This window comes from Mustelus asterias, chromosome 14 (assembly GCF_964213995.1).
Source record: "Mustelus asterias chromosome 14, sMusAst1.hap1.1, whole genome shotgun sequence".
Taxonomy (NCBI): Eukaryota; Metazoa; Chordata; class Chondrichthyes; order Carcharhiniformes; family Triakidae; genus Mustelus; species Mustelus asterias.
The window spans coordinates 46,098,702-46,116,287 of NC_135814.1; the positions used below are offsets into that span (position 1 = coordinate 46,098,702).

The following is a 17,586-nucleotide window of genomic DNA, read 5'->3' on the forward strand; positions in this document are numbered from 1 at the left end:
CCATGTGCAGCATTTATGATTGGATAACACAATTCCTGTTCCCACCACACACAAAAGGTGCATTTGTGCTAACACAATTTGCTTGCTATGTGAGTCGGACATGTTGAATTTAGTTGTGTGCAACATTTTTGTTTGCCTAAGCTATTAAATGCAATAAGATTTCAATGAACTTGCAAATTCCCTTTAATATTTCAGAGCCAGTTTAAATAAATATGTCTCCATTTATAAGAAATTAGATATACACAGTAATTGTACCAAGGTATAGTAGTCCACTTGATTGGCACCCCATTCACCACCTTAAACATTAATTAATTCAAGCAGTGTCACAGTACAAGATGCACTGCAATACTTGCCAAGGTTCCTTCAATAGCATCTCCCAAATCGATGACCTGCACCACTTACAAGGAAAATGACAGCGGATGCATGGAAACATTACAATCTCGAGTTCACTCCAAGCCACATGCTATCCTGATACAGAATCACTGTTCAAAGAACAAAGAAAATTACAGCGCAGGGACAGGCCCTTCCGCCTCCAAGCCTGCACCGACCATGCTGCCTGACTTAACTAAAACTCCCTACCCTTCCGGGGACCATATCCTTCTATTCCCATCCTATTCATGTATTTGTCAAGACGCCCCTTAAAAGCCACTACTGTATCTGCTTCCACTACCTCCCCCGGCAACGAGTTCCAGACACCCACTACTCTGTGTAAAAAATCTGCCTCTTATATCTCCTTTAAACCTTGCCCCTCGCACCTTAAACCTGTGCCCCCTAGTAATTGACTCTTCCACCCAGGTAAAAAGCTTCTGACTATCCACTCTGTCCATGCCTCTCATAATCTTGTAAACTCCTATCAGGTCACCCCTCAACCTCCGTTGCTCCAATGAGAACAAACCAAGTTTCTCCAACCTCTCCTCGTAGATAATGCCCTCCATATCAGGTAACATACTGGTAAATCTATTCTTTACCCTCTCCAAAGCCTCCACATCGTTCTGGTAGTGTGGCGACCAGAATTGAACACTATATTCCAAGTGCGGCCAAACTTAAGTTCTATAAAGCTGCAACATGACTTACCAATTTTTAAACTCAATGCCCCGGCCAATGAAGGCAAGCATACCGTATGCCTTCTTGACTACCTTCTCCATCTGCATTGCCACCCAGATCCCTTTGCCTATCAATACTCTTAAGGGTTCTGCCATTTACTGTATATTTCCTATCTGTATTAGACCTTCCAAAATGCATTACCTCACAATTGTCCGGATTAAACTCCATCTGCCATCTCTCCGCCCAAGTCTCCAACTGATCTATATCCTGGAATAAAATCCTGGAACTCTCTTCCTAATAGTACTGTGGGTGTACTTACACCACATGGACTGCACAGCTCAAGAAGGTGACTCACTGCCACCTCCTCAAGGGCAATTAAGAATGGGCAATAAATGCTGGCCCAGCCAGTGATGTCCACGTCCCAAGAACAAATTAAAGAAACACTCATCATGTCACTTATTGAAGAAGTTGATTTTATAGTATTAAGATATGAATACTGTTCTCCTTGTGATAAAACAATTTCCCTTACATATGTTAGTTCCATAAAATATAATCCTCCATTTAGGATTGTCTGTTACCTGTGGAATAGACAGACAAACACACACACAGTAATGTTCACAAGAGGGTGTGTGGAAATGGCACCAGCTGGTTTCACTTTAGTGATTTATGGCCCTCCCCTTGGAGAAAGCACTGTGTTGCATTGCTTGACAATCCAGTCAGAAACTACTAAACACTCCAGGTACTTTGCATTAGGAGAATTTGGATTGGGTGATGTCCTGTGAGATGTGTGCTGACTTTCTGCTTTATATTTATCAATAATATAACAAGGATGACATACAGAGGAACACATGGAAACAAAGTTCAGAAAAGAAGGTAACAAAAATTAAAGAAATGGCAGTGGAATTTACAGATAATTTGCTGCACTATTTAGTTACCATCTGTTTAATGGCAGATTTACTGATCATTTTCATTGCAGTTTAGAAGGTTTTATATACAATAAAACATACTTTATGCTTGTGCAAAAATATTTTAAAACCATCAAGTTAAGTAATTGCTCATAAACCAATGATCTTAAAACGGAATTGGGACATGTATGCATAAATATTAAACACATTAAATAAATAAATTTGAAGAAGCAAAAACTTGGAGGATATATAAACTTGTAGCAATATTCTGAATGCATTTTACTTTACATATCTGCCAGAATAAATAGTTTTCCTTCATACATGCCTGTCTATGGTGATTTTGTTGGCAAGGCTGCAAGTTATTTGTTTTTCTTAATCCAAAATGTTTTGTTTGTTTTGGCATAGTTTTAGAGGTGAACCATAATACTGACTGACCCTTTTCATATGAGAAAATTGGGAAGATTTGAACAAAATCTCCAAGATTGTTTTCAGCCTTAAGCTCACTACCACTGACTTGTTCTTTATGTTTATGATGGCACAGTGGTTATCACTGCTGCCTCGCAGCGCCAGGGACACGGCGTCGATTCCCGGCTTGGGTCACTGTCTGTGTGGAGTCTGCACGTTCTCCCCGTGTCTGCGTGGGTTTCCTCTGGATGCTCTGGTTTCCTCCCACCGTCCAAAGATGTGCAGGTTAGGTGGATTGGCCATGCTAAATTGCCCCTTAGTGTCAGGGGGACTAGCTGGGGTAAATGCATGGGGTTATGGGGATAGGGCCTGGGTGGGCTTGTGGTTGGTGCAGACTCGATGGGCCAAATGGCCTCCTTCTGCATTGTAGGGATTCTATGCTACTCAAACGATGGATATTTAAAAGTTGCTTGTCAAATGCAACATTTGTAATTGGGTTAACACAACTCCTGTTCCCATCATGCACAAAAGGTGCTTTCATACTAATACAGTTTGCTTTTTTAAAATACTTTTCCAATTCAATCAAATCAAGTCCAATTCAGAGTCTCAACAAGTTGAGACATTTCCGATCCAAGCTGACAAGACAGGGTATGCAACCTTTTACCCTGTCTTGGGCCTGACCTACATGAGCCAAGCTGATTGGAGTAGGTGCAGACTCACCTCCTCCAGGGCTTGATCTCATTTGCATCTTAGCCAAAAGGCCGAGATGCCGCTTTTAAAAACTGCTTCAAATGAAGCTTAAATGTAACCCAACGACCTCAACCAAGTGCAGCCTGTCCATACTACACTTGATCTTAGCCAAAAGGCCAAGAAGTTTGCTTGCCATATGATGAATTTAGTTATGCACATTTTTTTTGTCTGCGCTATTAAATGCAGTAGGAGTTAATTGTACTTGAAAATTCACTTTAATGTTTCAAGGTCAGCTAAAATGCTTAAATAAATACCTCTCCACTTACTATGAATTAGATATATAAAGTGATTGCACCTTTACTAAGTGCTAACTAAACAGCTTGTTACTGCAGTCAGTATTATCTCTGACCGTAATCCTAGCTAACTGCATTGCAATGTGTGACCTATTCACTGAACACCTGATTATACCTGAAGTAGCCAGCGTGCTGTCATTTTCTTTTGTAGTTTATTGACAATAGTAGGAAATGATTTGCCCAATTTAAATGTGGATGGTTTATTCGTTGCCACTTTAATTAAATGAAAATCTATAGGGTGGCACGGTGGCACAGTGGTTAGCACTGGTGCCTCACAGTGCCACGGAGCCGGGTTCGATTTCTGGCTTGGATCACTGTCTGTGTGGAGTTTGCACGTTCTCCCCGTGTCTGCATGGGCTTCCTCTGGGTGCTCTGGTTTCCTCCCACCGTCCAAAGATGTGCAGGTTAGATGGATTGGCCATGCTAATTTGCCCCTGAGTGTCAGGGGGACTAGCTAGTTAAATGTATGGGGTTATGGGGATAGGGCCTGGGTGGGATTGTGGTTGGTGCAAACTCGGTGGGCCAAATGGCCTCCTTCTGCACTGTAGGATTCTATGAAAAGATACAAGTCGTTTGAATATCGAAGGACATTCAGTGTATGGCACCACAGATCTTGGTTAACAACATAATGTTTTGGGTAGTGTTATGGACATGTGGAAGAGTTGGATTTAAATGTTATTACTGTTCCCCTCTTCTGTCTGCGACAGTGGTAGTTTTCATTTCTAATTTAACTTGTTTCCCCAGTTGGAATGGGGCACAGTTTGTTTCCCCAACCCAGGTTTGAGGTCCAAGGTTAAAAATAACATCACTGCAAATTCTTTTAAGGTGAAACAAAATACTCAAATATCTGAGGGATGGAGTGTGACACACATTTACACTTCCGAGTATACAAGGTAGAAAAACAGAGAAAGTCAGAGTAAGAAGTTAGAGTTACTAAAAAAAAAATTAAGAAAGGTATTGGTGTTAATTCACGTGAGTAGAATCCATACAGTAAATGTCCAATGATGGTTTTTTTCCGGGTGGCCTTGTCTGGCAGAATCCCTGGTTTTGGTCCGAGCAACTCAGTTGCGGGTTGAAGAAGTTGCACAGTATTGTATTTTGGGAATTAGTTCACTTTGGAGGTGAAATATAGACTCTTTCTGAGGACCTGACTTTGAGAGAAAGATAGAGGTCAAAGACAGGCTGCTAGCCTGCAGTCCGGTTTTCTCTTCTGTGGTTAAGTCACAACTGAAGATAGAATTCAAAGCTGTATAGTTAAAGTAATTCAAAATGTTCAAACAAAAACAGAAAATGCTGGAAAACCTCAGCAGGTCTGTTTTGTGTCAGGATGATCCTTTGTCTCTGACGAAGGGTATCCTGACTCGAAACTTTGGCTCTACTCTCTCTCCACAGATGCTGTCAGTCCTGCTGAGATTTTCCAGCATTTTGTGTTTTTGTTGCAGGTTCCAGTACCTGCAGTATTTTGTCTTTATCAAACAGCTGAATATCTGATTGTATGACAGGGTGGATTTGGGCTGAGCCATACAGCTAATGATGGACTTCAAGGATGGTGGTTAAAACCCATTGTATTTTGAGAAGGCAACTGTGGAGTCATCAGTACAACATTGTACAACATTAGAGATGAGGGGGCCACAATAGCACTGCCTCTGTCCAGAGCTGGCTGGTGCAGATGCCATGTCTACTGATCCATTATGTCGGCTTGGCTGGAGTGTTCATACAATGTAAGGGGTGTCACGTTGATGAATTAGCCTTTGTCCATTTTTAAAAACAGAATTCAAACAAGCGAATATGGAAGAGAAACATTATTTTTTTTCTTCATGCTTCTCAAGCCCATAAGCTGATTTATAATTCCTCTTAGCCTGTGCATTTGAGAAGCTCTCGAATGGGAGGTTCAGTGTGCTTGAACCATGAGCAGTGGCTGTGAGATCTTCCCTATTCGTCCACAGCTGGTTTCATGATGCCTCATCTTCTCGAGCATGACAACAGATCTCAAACTGACGTATTCACTGTGTTTGATAGCTGTGTAAAACCCATTGCTGAATATGTTCGGAATATTGATTTTACCAAAGTGTGAACAAGCTCACAATTGTTCAGAAATGAGCAGTGAAATTGATCCTAGGTAGCATGTACCAAAGTGACTGGCACAATCAAATAGCTGCAAGGTACAAAAAGCTCTCTCTGTTCAGACTTTGCTCGAAAACGTTTGAATTCCACCTCCCATTACCACTATATCTTACTGTAATGAAGTACACTCACAGACTTCATCAGGAGCACAAAGGGTATTTGTTAGCAGAGAAAAACTGTACAGAGACCCCAGGCTGCCCTGGAGCAGCCCATTGGCTGCCCCAGTCCCTATATGTCTTCAGACTGTCTTCTGCCTAAGAGAGAGCTCCACCCGCTGGAGGGTTATCCACTCTCATCCTAATTGATCCCCCAAACCAGATGACTATCTTCATCTGTGTTGCCCTTAAAGGGACAATTGCCACATTTGCCGTCACTACATGGAAGTAAATGGAATTGAGAATTGAGATTCCATTCCGAAAATAATATATAAAACAAATGGACTAACAGCGCAATCCCCTACTTTATAAAACTCATAAATAGTATGTAAATGATTGGGAATTTAAGGAACACAACCTGGCAACTTAAAATCCACAGACTTCAATACAAAATGCAGAGTAGACCTTTCCTTTTTATTCTGTAAATTAAGGGGACCTGTATTTTGCAATGTATTGTAATTTATTTGTACACTGAAATGTTCATAATTGTGCAAGTTTTAAATGATTGGATAATTTGTTATATATTTATTTTAATTATTGTCAATAACTGTTAATGATTACTTGTTTGATCAGTATCACCATCACAATTCAATGCCTGCCACCAAGATGATTTTTCAATAAACCATCCATCCTTCCGCTGATTCATCCATCTATCCCTCGAAAGCCATCCATTGAAATTCATCAAGATCCATCCAACCATCAAAATCCATGTCAGGGCATGATGTTGCTGTACTTGTTACCCATCACATTACCCTGCATCATAAAATGGTAGGGCTGGTGTGATTCGATGCAAGTGAATTTTTAACAATATAATAACTCTTAATTATTGCTAAATAATCTCTCTAGCATTAAAAATTTAGTTTTACAATGTGGAGTGACATTCCATCGGAATGTAATTGTTGTTGGAGATTTTAAAAACTTTTTACTTGTTGTTCTCACCTATCCACTGTAGAGGGCGCCATGTTAGATCAGCTACCCAATGGCTGCAAGATGTCATGTAAAGGCCCATAACATATTCATGGGCATTTGTCAGGATAGCGAATGGCAAGTGCCGTTCCTCTAAAGTAATTATGGTGTAGAAGGAAGCCATTCGGCTCATCAAATCTATGCTGGCTCTCTCACAATCCTATTAGTCCCACAACCCAATTACTCCCTTCGCCAATCCTATAGCTGTGAAAGTTTAATTTCCCTCAAGTGCCCATCCAGTTTCCTTTTTAAATCAGCAACTGTCTCTGCTTCCAGCAGCATCATAGACAGAGAATGTCAGGTCAGTATCGCTCCTACAATTCTTCTTCACATCCCCCCAGCATCTCTTGCTGAAAACCTGAAATCTGTGCTTGTTTGTACCATCAGCTACTGGGAACAACTTTTTCTTTGTCTATCTTATCTGAACATGTCATAATCTTGTCCACCTCTAGCAAATCTCCCCTCAGTTTCCTTGGTTCCAAGAGGAACAAGCCCAGCTTCTCCAAACCAATCTTGTGCTAAAATCCATCATTATTAGAACCTGCACCCTCTGAAGGACCGAGGTCATGCTGACATGCAATCCAATTTTGGAGTTTTAATAATGGTTACTGGTTGTAAATTTCTCTCAAAAACGTTATCAATTAAAGAGCATTTTATGGAATGTAAAGTCTGAGTCAGCAAGAATTTGTTTTGGAGCAAGTTTCAAATGACTTAACGACCTTCATTTTGACTTTGCTAATCTAATCTTTGGAGGGATTATACAGTATGAGCAGGAGTGTCTTTTGGATGCACAGGAAGTGAGCCTGCACCAATAAAGGAGAGCAACACCTCAGCTATGCAGTCAAACGGTGTAGTGACCTTGGCAAGCAATCTTGACATTACAGTGGCAAAACAAGAACATTGGATAATCCAATTTAATACAGAGGTGGTGAGAGTTGTCACCTGCCATGGCAGAACCTGCATCCCCTATTGTGGCCTCCAAAATGCACAGACAGCGTTGTACAGATTGACAGGTGTGGTGGTGGGAGGATGCCACCAGGGCCAGCTAACTGATTGTGTATGTTTAATTGTCCTTTGCTGCTGCGTGCTGTTATCTCCAATTCAGGACAGAAGACACTTACACTTTAAGTGCAGGTAACCTGAATTATGTCATAACATACCATCAGTGCCACCCCTCCCACCCTCTCTCTCTCTCGCTTCTCCTCCTCTGTTATGTCCCCTTTTTTTCCCTGCCTATTTCTTTATACGTTCATGTTCTAACACTGGTTCATCTTAATTATTTTAGGTCTGAAATGTTTCTGCGTCACGTGTGTGAATAAAAATTACACTTGTGAAACAGATGGTATTTGCCTGGCTTCTGCCACTCTCAGCGGTGAAAAGGTACAACAGTGGAAGACCTGTGTGCACCGCCGGGAGATGATTCCAGCAGGGAAACCCTTTGTCTGTGCCAGTTCAAAACATGTGACCAAAACATTTTGCTGTGACACTCACTATTGTAACAATATTGATATACAGCTACCGTTACCCAAAGGTAAGAGTTTACACTTTTAAAAATGTTATTACATCTTAATCCGGAATGTAAAAGTAAAGTAGTGTTGAATGAATGTTAAATGACATGAATTACGAAGTCATAAAACAAATCTGAATGTTTTACGTTGTAATTGTAGACCGCAGATGCTAATTAACATTATTGATTTCCGTTTGTAATCTAATGTTTCTGGTAAATGTTCTTGTTACCAATGATCCTGTGACTGATTTCCCCGCCTCACCCCATCCCCGCCTCACCCCATCCCCGCCTCACCCCATCCCCGCCTCACCCCATCCCCGCCTCAATTTCTGTTAAGAAGTTTGCAGTTTGTCACTCATTAGATTCTATAAAGATGCCAGTAGCTATTTATAAACTCTACATGGGTGGCACGGTGGCACTGCTGCCTCACAACGCCAGGGACCCAGGTTCAATTCCTGGCTTGGGTCACTGTCTGTGTGGAGGCTGCACGTTCTCCCCGTGTCTGCATGGGTTTCCCCACACATCCTGAAAGACGTGCTGATTAGGTGCACTGACCTGAACAAGCACCAGAGTGTGGCGACTAGGGGATTTTCACAGTAACTTCATTGAGTGTTAATGTAAGCCTTACTTGTGACTAATAAACTTTAAGATAATCATGCAGCATTTGATTTTGTATTTGAGTTTGTATTAATAATGCATGTTTTACAAACTGTCCTGCTTTGGATGTTGTTGGACCACGTTTTTTGCAAGCTGTATTCTGTGGTCAATTTTCATGAAGAATTAAATTCCATGTCAACTTGCACTGAACACTTTTCAATATTGAGAGTTAATGGTATCTCTTCCAAAGAGATGCTGATGAAGGGGAATAAACTGTGTGAGGGTTTTGCTTCCGGAAGGAAGGAGAATTCCATTGTGAACTGATATGGACTGGAGATTGTAGGTGTACACAATACCTGAAAATAGCCTTCAGGGAGTGTCCTCAAAAATGGAATCAGTTGCCAGATGAAACTGTGGGACACCAAATGGCTAAAACTGAACGTGGTAGTGTGGTCCCTTTAAAGGGGCGTCATCGGTCCAGCAGGAAGCAGCATGCAAACAATAACCTGGGCTTGGGCCCAGGTAGGAGGGAACCTTTAGTGTGAGCCTGGGAGTCAGTGAAACTAGACCTGTATCTGTACTGAGCTTGTTTGTATATAGTTTTAACTTTCCTTCAATAAATCACCGTTGTGATTCAAGGCTTCCTAGTTGGGTTCATCTGATGCTCATTTGCATACCGGACGTCGACCTGGCTGTTGGTCATCATTCTCTGCTCTGCTTCCCCTGCCAGCTCCAGGGCGTGCTGCTCAAACACTGTCAGCAGCCGCAGCTCAGTTACCCCACCACCAGCTTTCTCTCTCTCTGCAGCTCTGGCTTGTTAAGGGAGGCCAGTCATGGGCCTGTTAGTTAAATTTAATTGTGAATAATGTACAGGCAAACTGGTTTCAATACAGAGAGAGCCATTTCCAAAGGTGCTGATTGGGTGAACTCAACGAGGTACTGTGGCCAGGGGGTGCAATGCTCAAGGCTCTCACTCAACGAGGGGAAATGTTCGCAGGCTGGGGGTGTGCATGGCAGCACAGCACTGTGTGTATGAAAGGTAGCAGTGAGGCCAGCACACTGTGGGTGAATGGAGGGGGCTAGCACTCTGTGGATGAAGGAGGCAGCCAGCGCTCTGTGGTGGGAGGCAGGCGGGGGAAGCATGGGTAGAGTGGGGAGTCCAGTGATGGCCGGGTCAATGGGGAATGGGGAATCCTGCAATGTCCGGGTCTGGGGGGATGGTGGGAGGCCAGCGATGTCTGTTGTGGGGGAAGGCAGTGATGAGACCAGCAATGTCTGTGGGAGAGTGAGAGGCCGGTGATTTCAATGCTGGGAGGAATTGTGTTGTGATCTCCCAGAGATCAGTGTATGCGCAGTGGCCCACGCAGCTCGCTGATTTCAGCCTCTTGATTGGGAATAGGCCCTGCCCACCACTTTTCAGCGTGATTCACGCTAGGGAACTCTGCAGTGCTCAGAGTGCGGGAGATTCATTTTGAAAATCCCGTTAACAAAAAAATCGGAGAGAGTTACTTCAGTTTTCACGTGAATTTGACACTTAGAATTTTTTGGGAGAATCCCGGCCACTATCTTGCTGCACACCACAGAAAGCCTTCTGCAAGGGACCCTGAGAGTAGTCGTGTATCTGGACGGTGGCTTAATAACAGGGGTGTCACCCAAGGAGCATGGGGCCAATTTGCAGGAAATTCTCAACAGATTCAAAGAAGCTGATGTCCATTTGAAAAGAGAAACCGATGAGGTCACATATTTATGATTCAGAGTCGGTGCAAAAGGATTACAAACGCTGGAAGAAAAGCTAAAGGCAACAAGGAAGGTGCCTGTGCTGAAGAATGTAAGAGTTGTAATCCTCCTGAGGGCTGGTCCATGATGATGGCTGTTTTTCACCCAACCTGTCAACCATTTTGGCACCGCAGCACTGACTTATTAAAAATAAATCAATGCTGGCAATGGCAAGATTCTCAGAGGAAATCCTTTGACCAAGTGAAACAGGCCCTGCAACCTTACTTGTCCCTTTTGACCCAGGCAAGCAGATTATAGTGATGTGTGATGCATCACCTTATGGCATAGGGGCTGGACATTCCCATAAGATGGAAGATGGTAGAGAGTGGCCTGTCGATTTTGCTCTCAGGATCTTGTCTGATGCTGCAAGGAAATATTTACGGATAGATAAAGAGACTCTGGCAGGTATGTTTACTATCAAGAAGTTCCACCAATATGTTTACAAGCACCATTTCACCATCATCTCTGACTACAAACGGTTGCCAGGGCTATTCCACCCAGTTCCGTCAATCTCATTGACCAGAGTACAAAGATGGGCCTTACTGTTAGCTGCTTGCAGCTACACATTTCAGCACAAGCCAGGGACACACATCTCCAAAGCCAATGCTCCAAATCGACTTCCACTTCCACAGATGGTATCTTTGCCACAGGAGTTAGTCCTTCCTTTGAACTTTCTGGACATTGCCCATTTCTCGGCCCACATCAAAACGTGGATCCAAAGGGACCCAGTCCTTTTGAAAGTTAAACGAATGGTATTGATAGGCTGTCATTTTGACCAATCCAAGCAAATCTGGCCCTACTTGCAGCGCCGGGATGAAATCAGCTGTGAAGATGGGGTACTTTTGTTGGGGCGGCATAGTGGTTAGCACTGTTGCCTCAGAGCGCCAGGGACCGAGGTTCGATTCCCGGCTTGGGTCATTGTCGGTGTGGAGTTTGCATGCTCTCCCCGTGTCTGCGTGAGTTTCCTTCGGGTGCTCCGGTTTCCTCCCACAGTCCAGGTTAGGTGGATTGGCAATGCTAAATTGCCACTTAGTGTCAGGGGGACTAGCTAGGGTAAATGCATGGAGTTATGGGGATAGGGCCTGGGTGGGATTGTGGTCGGTGCAGACACGATGGGCTGAATGGCCTCCTTCTGCACTGTAGGATTCTATGATAGTACCATCCAGGGGTGACATCCACTCCCCCAGTGCACGTTCTGGGCAGACCATGGTGAAATTGGTGGCCAGAACTTGACAAGGAGATAGAGAGTGTGGCCAACTCTTGTCAACATTGCCAAACACAGCAGACCCTTCTGCCCCTGGGAGTGGCCCGGTGGCCTTGGACGAGGCTCCACATGGATTTCGCTATACCTTTTCATAGGGATGATGTTTCTGATCCTGGTGGATGCCCACTCAAAGTGGCTTGATGTGCCAGTCATGGGTTCCACAACCTCGTCAGCCACCATAGACAAGCTGTGGCAAATTTTCGCAATATGTGGCACACCAGAGGTAATCATTTCTGACACCTGCACCGCTTTCACAGCCAAAGACTTTCAACACATTGGCAGAATGAATGATATCCAACACATCCGCATGGCCCCATACCACCCCACTTCCAACGGTAGGGCAGAAACGACAGTGCAAAACTTTAAGGCATCGGTGTGGAAACAATCTGACAGACCACTGCTACTCCTGTTAGCCAATTTTCTGCTCTCATATAATATGACCCCCACACAGGGATTGCACCAGCCGGATTGTTGATGGATTGATGCCTGAGAACCCGCCTTGACCTTGTTTCCCCAATATGACTGGGAGGCTGGAGGCTAAGCAAGCCTCACAGAAGGAGCATCGCGATTCAGTTAGAGGAGAAGGACATTTGACCTGAATGACTTGGGTTTTGTTTGGAACTTTGGGAGTGGGGGAGGGGCCAGCTTGGGCACCTGGGAAGGTAATTCGAAAGACTGGCCCAGTATCTTATATCATCGACCTGCAAGGCTGCAAAGTGTGGAAGCACATCGATCACATCAGAAGGCGGGAAGCTGCAGCCCCCACAGCCAGTCATCAGGACTCAGTGACAGAGCCCAGTGTGTCAGCAGCTGAGGCAGTGCTGGTAGAACCTAGTGTTCCCCAAGAAGAATCTGGACTATCAGTGGGAGCAGAGGAAGAGGGTGCTGCCCTAGTTCAATGTCTGAATCTCTCAACCCACCAATCACTATTGTAGTCATTACTTCTGTAACATCTCCTTCATTCTCTATCAGAGATATTTCCTTATTCTTTCTGGGCCCACTTGATACACACATTAAATAAAAACAATTCATCCAGATTCGAAACATTGGCTCTATTCTCTCTCCATAGAGGCTGTCAGACCTGCTGATATTTTCCAGTATTTTCTCTTTGTATATTAAATAACCGTGGTGATCTCAGGTTGCTGGTGATGATTCACTTCACTTAACTTCCCAGATTTAGTACAAAAAAACTGGCATTTTGTTTTCTAGTTTTAGAGCTATCTTAAGATCTGTGACCTCCAAAGTTACTTTTTCTGTGAAAATGTCTTTCCTTTGCAAGCTCCCAATATTGTAGTACGAGGTATCACGACGAGGAAGCCTTGAATCACAATAATGATTTATTGAAGGAAGTTTGAAACTATATACAAACAAGCTCAGTACAAATACAGGTGTAGTTCCACCGATTCCCAGGCTCACACTGAAGTTTCCCTCCTATCAGTACCCGCACCCTCACACCCGATTGGTGATGGTTCATGCGCCTAGCTGGGAGAACCCAGTTGTGGAGTTGCGACGCTCCACAAAAGTCAGGAAGTCATCAAAACGATTGGCTTTGTGAACTTTGCCGAATGGGCCCTTTTAGATTCTATTTTAACTGTACATGTCTGCATATAAGAGTTTTTGTTTGTACGATTGTCAGGGAACCTAAGGGGGGAGGGATGTGTTGGCATGGCCCCTTTAAGGGGTGGGTGTTTGTGGGTTACATGACCCTCCTGGGGTCTATGAGGAAGAAGTGCGCAAACCATCACCAATCGAGTGTTAGGGTGCGGGTCCTGATAGGAGGGAAACTTCAGTGTGAGCCTGGGAATCGGTGGAACTACACCTGTATTTGTACTGAGCTTGTTTGTATATAGTTTTAACCTTCCTTCAAAAAGTCATCATTGTGATTCAAGGCTTCCACATCGTGATACCTTGTACTACAACATTGAGAGCTTGCTAAAGAAAGACATTTTCACAGAAAACATAACATTGAGGCCACAGCTCTTAAAATAACTTTGAAACTCAAAGAAAATGCCAGTTTTTTTGTACTAAATCTGAGAAGTTAGATGAAGTGAATCACAACCAGCAACCTGAGATCACCATGGTTACAAATATAAAGTTTTCAAAGTTTAAAATTCATTTATTAGTGTCACAAGTAGGCTTACATTAACACTGCAATGAAGTTACTGTGAAAATCCCCCAGTCGCCAGACTCCCGTGCCTGTTCTGAGGGAGAATTTAGCACAGCCAATGCACCTAACCAGCACGTCTTTCAGACTGTGGGAGGAAACCGGAGCACCCGGAGGAAACCCACGCAGACACAGGGAGAACGTGCAGACTCCGCATAGACAGTGACCCAAGCAGGGAATCAAACCCTGGTCCCTGGTGCTGTGAGGTAGCAGTGCTAACACTGTGTCACTGTGCACCCTGGAAAATATCAGCAGGTCTGACAGTATCTGTGGAGAGAGAATAGAACCAATGTTTTGAATAGAGTTGTTTTTACTTAATAGGTGTGTCAGTTTGGTTCGTAAAAGTTAAGGAAGTATCTCTGACAGAGAAAGAAGGAGATGTTACACAAGTCAGACTGTACAATTGTACCTGCCAGTTACAAGCAGACTTGGTGTAGATTTTGCAGACATCAGGTAGGTAAGATGTAAGCCAGTTAGCTCGGGTAGAGTAAGGTAGATGAACTCGGGAGTAGAGGATTCGCAAGGAATGGATATATCACAGAATGAGATTCATCACCTGCACCACAAGATGTCACCACTGTCATCTCAAGGAAAGATACCTCAACCTACAATGAGTTAAGATCTGGACACCAGAGTTAGCTGGGGATGCTGAGCCAGCACTGTGTGGGGAGCAGTCACTCTGCAGTACCCTTCCTTGTATTTGCCGATAAGAGATTCTGCAGCTTAAAACAAACTGCAGCCTGCCTTTTCAGGTAAGGAAGAGAGAGAGAGAACGAGGGCGCATGCATCTCAAGGCACCCACTCAACAATTTTCAATTTAAAAAATGGAAAAGTCTGCAGAGCCACCATCATGGAAGTGGTACCCTTCCACAGCGGGTGGCACAGTGGTTAGCACTGCTGCCTCACAGCGCCAGGGACCTGGGTTCAATTCCAGTCTTGGGTGACTGTGTGGAGTTTGCACATTCTCCTTGTGTCTGCGTGGGTTTCCTCTGGGTGCTTTGGTTTCCTCCCACGCTCTAACGATGTGCAGGTTAGGTGGGTTGGCCATGCTAAATTGTTCCTTAGTGACTTAAGATGTGTAGGTTAGGGCAATTAGTGGGGTAAATATGTGGGGATACGGGGATAGGGCCTGGGTCTGACACTCTTTCAAAGAGTTGGTGCAGACTTGATGGGCCAAATGATCTCCTCCTGCACAGTAAGAAGTTTAACAACACCAGGTTAAAGTCCAACAGGTTTATTTGGTAGCAAAAGCCACACAGGCTTTCGGAGCTCCAAGCCCCTTCTTCAGGTGAGTGGGCGTGTGAAACCCACTCACCTGAAGAAGGGGCTTGGAGCTCCGAAAGCTTGTGTGGCTTTTGCTACCAAATAAACCTGTTGGACTTTAACCTGGTGTTGTTAAACTCCTTACTGTGTTTACCCCAGTCCAGCGCCGGCATCTCCACATCATGACTCCTCCTGCACTGCAGGGATTCTATAATCGCACACAGCAGCCTCTAGCTGCAGCTGTGACTAGGCAGGCAAGGAGGACCTTCCTACCTGGAGTACTGCCTCTCCACGCCAGTCTGCTGCTGGATGGCCACGTCCAGCTCTTGGCAGCTGGCCTGTTCCCGGTGTCTATCAGCCTCTGACAATTGGCCCTAATTTATCATTAATACCTTTATTGGCTATTTTCCACTTGCATGCAGATAGCCCTTCCACTCCTTAGGAGGGGAGGGACACCCATGGGCTTGAATCAGGACCCTGGATGGGAGGTCAGGGTGTGTTAGTGCTTCTGGCAAATACTTAACTTCTAAAAAAAATGCAATATTCAGGGTGGTTTTTCCCTGAAGCAGCTAGTGCTGACAGACCAGTGTTGGGCTAAGGATTTGAAGCAAGTGTTAAGCCTTTATTTGCATATACAAAAAGACTAATGCCTGATTCAGGCGTGAGTAAATTTTGCCTCTTGTTTGCCCTTATTCAGTTGGCATGTGTAAGTATTCGCTTGTTTCCTGCTTGCTAATTTGGAACTTTAGGAGGCTTTTTAGTGCCTGACACATCCCAATTTAACCCTGAACAGTCTGGATCCATACACCGTTTTGGGAATTGGATCTGGAGAACCATTAAATGCCTTTGAGAATTGGGGTGTGAGAGTGTTGCCAAATGTGGAGGGGTGATTAAAGTTTAAAAGCTTATTTATTAGTCACAAGTAAGGCTTACAATTAACATTGCAATGAAGTTACTGTGAAATTCCCCTAGTTGCCACGCTCCAGCACCTGTTTTGGTCAATGCACCTAACCAGCACATCTTTCAGACAGCACCCGGAGGAAACCCACGCAGACATGGGGAGAACATGCAAACTCCACACAGACAGTGACCCAAGCCGAATCGAACCTGGGTCCCTGGCGCTGTGAGGCAGCAGTGCTAACCACTGTGCCACCCATTAGGATACATATCAATTTGTATACAATCTAAATGCACTTCAAGCTTTAATGAAAACTATTTTGCTGAAATATAACTGTGCTTAAATGAATCAGATTGCACTTTCATTTAAATATAAAAATAATGGTCATAACTTCTGAGCTCCAGGGCAGTGTATCTGAGAGTACCCCAAAAATACACTGGGAAACCCCCACCCCTGGAATTTCCCAGGTAAGGATTACATGGCACTTGCCCAGGAAGCTCAAACTTCCTTTGGGCAATTGCTCACTACTGGGAACCATCCGAAAATGTGATTTAAATTGCAAATTTTAGATGGTTCTAACTGTCTTACATCAATAGTTACTCAGAAAAAGTTAGAAGAATTAAAACCATTTCTAACTTCTGGGTATCTATTGTACTGACCTCCCTCTCCCCCCCCGCCCCCAATCCCACCATAGAACACCCCCAGCCCCCATCAATTATAGGACCCCCAACTTCCTACAGGACACCCTCCATCATCCCATTACCTCCCTTGATTCCCCCCACTCCACCAATACCAGCCCCCTCCTTCCCCATCCCTCCCCCAACTACACTCCCTCCCCCTGCCCTGATCCCCCCAGACTCTCCCCTATCCCCACAGAATTCCACCAACCTCCAATAATCCATCCCCCCCCCTCCAAACTACACTTTCAGCTCTCCCCTTAATCTTCCTGAACCAACAAGATTCCCCTCCCACTTCCCCTCCCACTCTACTCTAACTAATAGTGCCATTAAAAAGTGGCCAGGTCCTCCTCCCCTCTGATGCTGCAGCCCAGAACAGAAGGCCCTGGGAACCTGCTGCCTTACATCGCCCGAGTGGGAAGGTTGAGTGAGATAGGAACGGGTAGAGTTCAAGATAAGTAAAGACAAGCGGAGTGGCATTCCGACTCAATTCCAGTCCATTGGACATTACGGGTGAATTGTCTAAGTCAATCTGGTGGAAAGATCTTTTATCAAAAATGACAGGAGTTTGTTCAGTGACCAGGGAACACTGATACTTTGTTGCAAATATGAGCAAAGAGAGCAGCAGAAACACATGGGGCGGGAATTGTAGCGGGCGGGACATGGACCATGCAAAGGTCTGTTGACCTTGGGCAGGATTTTCCGTCCTTGGGGTGAGAGCGGCCGGAAAATTCGGCCTATGGCCTCTAGTCCCCATGACCTTTACGTTGCCTTGAGATTTGCCTGTAGTAAAGCCAA

General features: G+C 44.4%; 1 protein-coding gene across 1 annotated transcript in view; it reads left to right on the forward strand.

The window, feature by feature from the left end:
- The first annotated feature begins 6,636 nt into the window (after window positions 1–6,636).
- The window catches only part of LOC144503391 (activin receptor type-1B-like), a 39,653-nt gene continuing 28,703 nt past the window's right edge, over window positions 6,637–17,586 (forward strand). Inside the window, exons 1-2 of the mRNA XM_078227702.1 lie at window positions 6,637–6,673; window positions 7,928–8,173. Of these exons, the coding sequence (XP_078083828.1) occupies window positions 6,637–6,673; window positions 7,928–8,173 (283 nt within the window). The remainder of the gene's footprint in view (window positions 6,674–7,927; window positions 8,174–17,586) is intronic.